The sequence below is a fragment of the Acanthisitta chloris genome, unplaced genomic scaffold (genome assembly GCF_000695815.1).
Source record: "Acanthisitta chloris isolate BGI_N310 unplaced genomic scaffold, ASM69581v1 scaffold8645, whole genome shotgun sequence".
In the NCBI taxonomy this organism is placed as follows: Eukaryota; Metazoa; Chordata; class Aves; order Passeriformes; family Acanthisittidae; genus Acanthisitta; species Acanthisitta chloris.
In genome coordinates, this window is record NW_008674244.1 from 385 (window position 1) to 5016 (window position 4632).

A 4632-nucleotide genomic window follows, 5' to 3' on the forward strand; every position below is an offset into this window, starting at 1 on the left:
AATTCCCAAGGATTTCCCGCTGTTCCTTCCATCCCAGGACCTCCCACTATTCCCACCTGTCCCTCCATCTCGGGAATTCCCACTGTTCCCACTGTTCCGGGGCGGAGCCCTTGGATCAGGATATTCCTGATGGAGGTTAGTGTCGAACTCCATGGGAATGTTATCCTTAGGGAATGTGTGTTCCCCCCTCGCAATTCCCTATGGAATAGGGGATGAATCCCAGTTTGGGAGGGAGGGAATGATGATTCCAGGTGTTCCAGAGCATTCCATGGATTTGGGGCTGGGGGAGGCCCTGGATAAAATTCCTTTATCCTTCCTAAAGTTCCTTTATCCCATCTAATATTCCTTTATCCCACTTGGAATTCCTTTAGCCCATTTAGAATTCCTTTATCCCATCTAATATTTCTTTATCCCACTTAGAATTCCTCTATCCCAGCTAAAATTCCAGCTAAAATTCCCTCACCCACCTAAAACTCCTTTCTCCCACCTCAAATCCCTAAATCCCACCTAAAAGTTCTCCCCCCAAACTCCTTTATCCCACTGAAACTTCCTTTATCCCAGGAAAAAAATTCCCAACTCTCTAAAATTCCTTCCTCCCACCTGGAGATCCTTCCCATCCCAACTTCAATTCCTTCCTTCCTTCCCAAAAATTTCCTTATCCCTCCTCACTTCTCTCATCCCAGGGAAAAATCTCTTCATCCCAGCTGAAATTCCCAACTGAAATTCCTGATTTTCCTGCAGGGATTTCCCAGGATTTTGGATTCCTTGGATCCAGAGTCATTCCTGGGGCCTCTCCAGGCACCTTTGGATCGTCATTGCTGCCAAACCTGCACTCCAAGGAGCTGGGTAAGATCCTTGGGATTCTTGGGATCATCCCAGAATTCCCAAACCTTCATCCATGCCCTTCTCTCTCCCTCCAGCATGGATTTTATCCCCAAGATTTTGGCTCTCTGGGATTTCGGGATATCAGTCGTATGAGCGAAAAGGATACAAGGTAAGACCTGGAGCAGCTGGGAAAAAAACATGGAAAAATGCTTTGTTATCCCAAATATTCCACTTAAACCCTCCAAGGGGAATATTCCTATCTCCCTGCTCCTTGATTATCCCAAAAAAATCAGCTCTGGAGTTGGAATTTTGGGATGCTGGAAGTGGTTTCTCCAAGGGTTGGGCTGAGCTTGTAGTTTTGGGATTGAGGATTTGGGATAATTCCTTGGATTTCTTAAATCCAGCTTGGAATGTGGCTCCTTCCCAATTTTTCCTGTCCAAACCAGAAGGAAAACCACCAGGAATGGCAAAATTCCAAGTTTTCCCCCTTTTCCCTGGAGCTTTTCCTGGATGTGTTTCATTCCAGAGGTGCCAAATCCCTTTGGCTTTTCTTCCCCTTGGGATTAATCCCTGGATTCACCATTCCCACTGTTTTTTCCCAAAATCCCATTATCCTTCCCTTCATTATTCCCAAATGTTCCCATCAAATCCCATTATCCTTCCCCTTCAGCTCCAAATATTCCCATTTCCAGCCTTGAAATTCTTGGGAATCTCCCCTTGGGATCACATGGAATGCAGTTTCCTCTATCCCATTCCAAGTTTTCCTGCACATTCCAAGATATCCCAAACTTCCCTTAGGGCAAGGAAGGGAAATTCCCAACTCTGGGATGCCTTGAATCCCAAAATTCCTGGAAAATTGCTGGAAAAATAGAACTATCCCAAATCCCAAAGAGGTTATTTGGGAAAGGCTGATCCTGGAAAAAAACATTCCCATTGGGATATATCCCATTCCAGATTTCGGGGGTGGCTGGTCAGGAGAGTCTGTGGATTCTTGGCTGCTTGGGAATGGCAAATTCCAACAGAAATTCCTGGAGAACTCCTGGAAAAAATCTGCAACAACAAGAGGTGAGTGGGAACAGCCCAGGAGAGATCCATGGAAGGACATTCCCAATCCTAAGGAATTCTGTCTGATCCTGGGAATACCTTCAAAGCTCCTCAGATCCCAAGGGATAATCTCCCTAATTATCCCAAAAATCAACTGTAGGATTGGAATTTTGGGATGCTGGAAGTGGTTTCTCCAAGGGTTGGGCTGAGCTTGTAGTTTTGGGATTGAGGATTTGGGATAATTCCTTGGATTTCTTAAATCCAGCTAGGAATATGGCTCCTTCCCAACTTTTCTTGTCCAAACCAGAAGGAAAACCACAAGGAATGGCAAAATTCCAAGTTTTCCCCCTTTTCCCTGGAGCTATTCCTGGATGTGTTTCATTCCAGAGGTGCCAAATCCCTTTGGCTTTTCTTCCCCTTGGGATTAATCCCTGGATTCACCATTCCCACTGTTTTTTCCCAAAATCCCATTATCCTTCCCTTCATTATTCCCAAATGTTCCCATCAAATCCCATTATCCTTCCCCTTCAGCTCCAAATATTCCCATTTCCAGCCTTGAAATTCTTGGGAATCTCCCCTTGGGATCACATGGAATGCAGTTTCCTCTATCCCATTCCAAGTTTTCCTGCACATTCCAAGATATCCCAAACTTCCCTTAGGGCAAGGAAGGGAAATTCCCAACTCTGGGATGCCTTGAATCCCAAAATTCCTGGAAAATTGCTGGAAAAATAGAACTATCCCAAATCCCAAAGAGGTTATTTGGGAAAGGCTGATCCTGGAAAAAAACATTCCCATTGGGATATATCCCATTCCACAAAGGTTGATCATGGAAAAAACCATTCCCATTGGGATATATCCCATTCCAGATTTCGGGGGTGGCTGGTCAGGAGAGTCTGTGGATTCTTGGCTGCTTGGGAATGGCAAATTCCAACAGAAATTCCTGGAGAACTCCTGGAAAAAATCTGCAACAACAAGAGGTGAGTGGGAACAGCCCAGGAGAGATCCATGGAAGGACATTCCCAATCCTAAGGAATTCTGTCTGATCCTGGGAATACCTTCAAAGCTCCTCAGATCCCAAGGGATAATCTCCCTAATTATCCCAAAAATCAACTGTAGGATTGGAATTTTGGGATGCTGGAAGTGGTTTCTCCAAGGATTGGGCTGAGCTGCAGTTTTGGATTTGAGGATTTGGGATAATTCCTTGGATTTTTAAAGCTCAGCTGGGAATGTGGCTCCTTCCCAATTTTTCCTGTCCAAACCAGAAGGAAAACCACCAGGAATGGCAAAATTCCAAGTTTTCCCCCTTTTCCCTGGAGCTATTCCTGGATGTGTTTCATTCCAGAGGTGCCAATCCCCCACAGGGTGCAGGATGTTGTGTCCAGGAAATCCAGAGGGAATGAGGGATCCAAGTGGCTCTGGAAGGAAGAAATCCAAGGAATTCTGAGGGAAATCCAAGCCCCACTGGCCCCAGTCCTGCTCAGGTCGGAGGGAGATTCCACTGGGAATGATCTGGGAATCTCTGGGAGTTGGATAAAGATCCTGTGGGATAAGCTCTGGGATTTGGGGGAATGAACATGGATCACTTGGGAATTTTCTGGGATCCCTTGGGGGTTTTTTTCTGGGATCACTCTGAGGGATGTTCTGGAATTCTTTGAGGGATATTCCAGGATCCTTTGGGGAATTTTCTGGGATATTTTGGGAATTGTGTTAGGATTTTTTGGGGGGAATATTTCAGGATCCTTTGGGGAATGATCTGGGATACTTTGGAGATTATGTTGTGATTTTTTAGGAGGAATTTTCCAGGATCATTTGGGAATGTTTTCCTTTTGGGGATCTTGGCATCCTTTGGCTCCTTCCCTAAGGATTCCCCAAAATTCCTGGAGCCAAGATGGATTGGGAAAGGGCCTGGAGCAGGAAAACATTCCTAGTTTTCCTTCAGGCTGTGCCACTGGTTGTTCCCAAAATTCCTAACTCGCCTTTTCCTGAGTGTCCAAGTATCCCGAGGCCAATGGGAGATGGTGCTGAGAGCTGCAGGATCCCACAAAACTCCTGGAATTCCCTCTGGAAAACATTCCTACCAACCTCAGGCACCATTGGTATTCCTATGCTCCCACCAATCCCAACTGGATGGAGCTCTCCTGGCATAAAATCCCAAGGGATTGGAATTCCCAGAGTGCCTGTGGCTGCTCCTCTCAGCCCTATTCTACGGTAAGGAAAAACTCAAGATTCTCCCAAAGAATCCCATGGAATTCCAAGCCTTAACTCCCTACCCTTTTCCCAGCTCCCTGCTGAAACGCCTGGGAGGGATTTTCCTCCCTTTGGGAATTCTGCGGGAAGAGGAGGTGGCAGGAGCAGTGCTGGATGCGGTAGGTGTGGTTAGAAAAAAAAGTTGGGAAAAATCCCTGCGGGATCCAGCAGGAGGTTCCTGGAATTCCCAGGATTCTTGGCAGTATGTGCAGGAGGTTCTGCAGCGTCGGGAGCCACTGGTGATTTTCCTGGAAGAGCCTCCAGATTCCCTATGGATCACAGAGCAATGTAGGAATTGGCTGCTCCGACTGCTCCGAGCGCTGAGGGATGAGGCAATTCCTGATATCCTTCTCATCCCAGTGGGAATTGCCTATGATGTGGCTCCAGGAGGAGCTGGAGAGGTGAGAAAAAATCCTTGGGAGAATCCATGGTTGGGATTCCCAGTGGGAATTCTCCTCTCCCAGCAGCATTCCCAGTGGGAATCGTCCTCCTTGGGGACAGAATTCCAAGTGGGAA

The 4632-nt window shown here is 46.6% G+C and overlaps 1 protein-coding gene across 1 annotated transcript; it reads left to right on the plus strand.

The window, feature by feature from the left end:
* Positions 1-741: 741 nt before the first annotated feature.
* On the plus strand, positions 742-4517 carry LOC103802740 (glycerol-3-phosphate acyltransferase 2, mitochondrial-like; the record flags this gene model as incomplete). Its single annotated transcript, XM_009075263.1, is given in 8 exon segments — positions 742-846; positions 921-994; positions 1780-1890; positions 3231-3350; positions 3809-4008; positions 4011-4077; positions 4151-4235; positions 4320-4517. Coding segments are annotated over 8 exon segments (960 nt in total), but the record flags the coding sequence as incomplete, so codon positions are not given.
* Between the last annotated feature and the right edge of the window lie 115 nt (positions 4518-4632).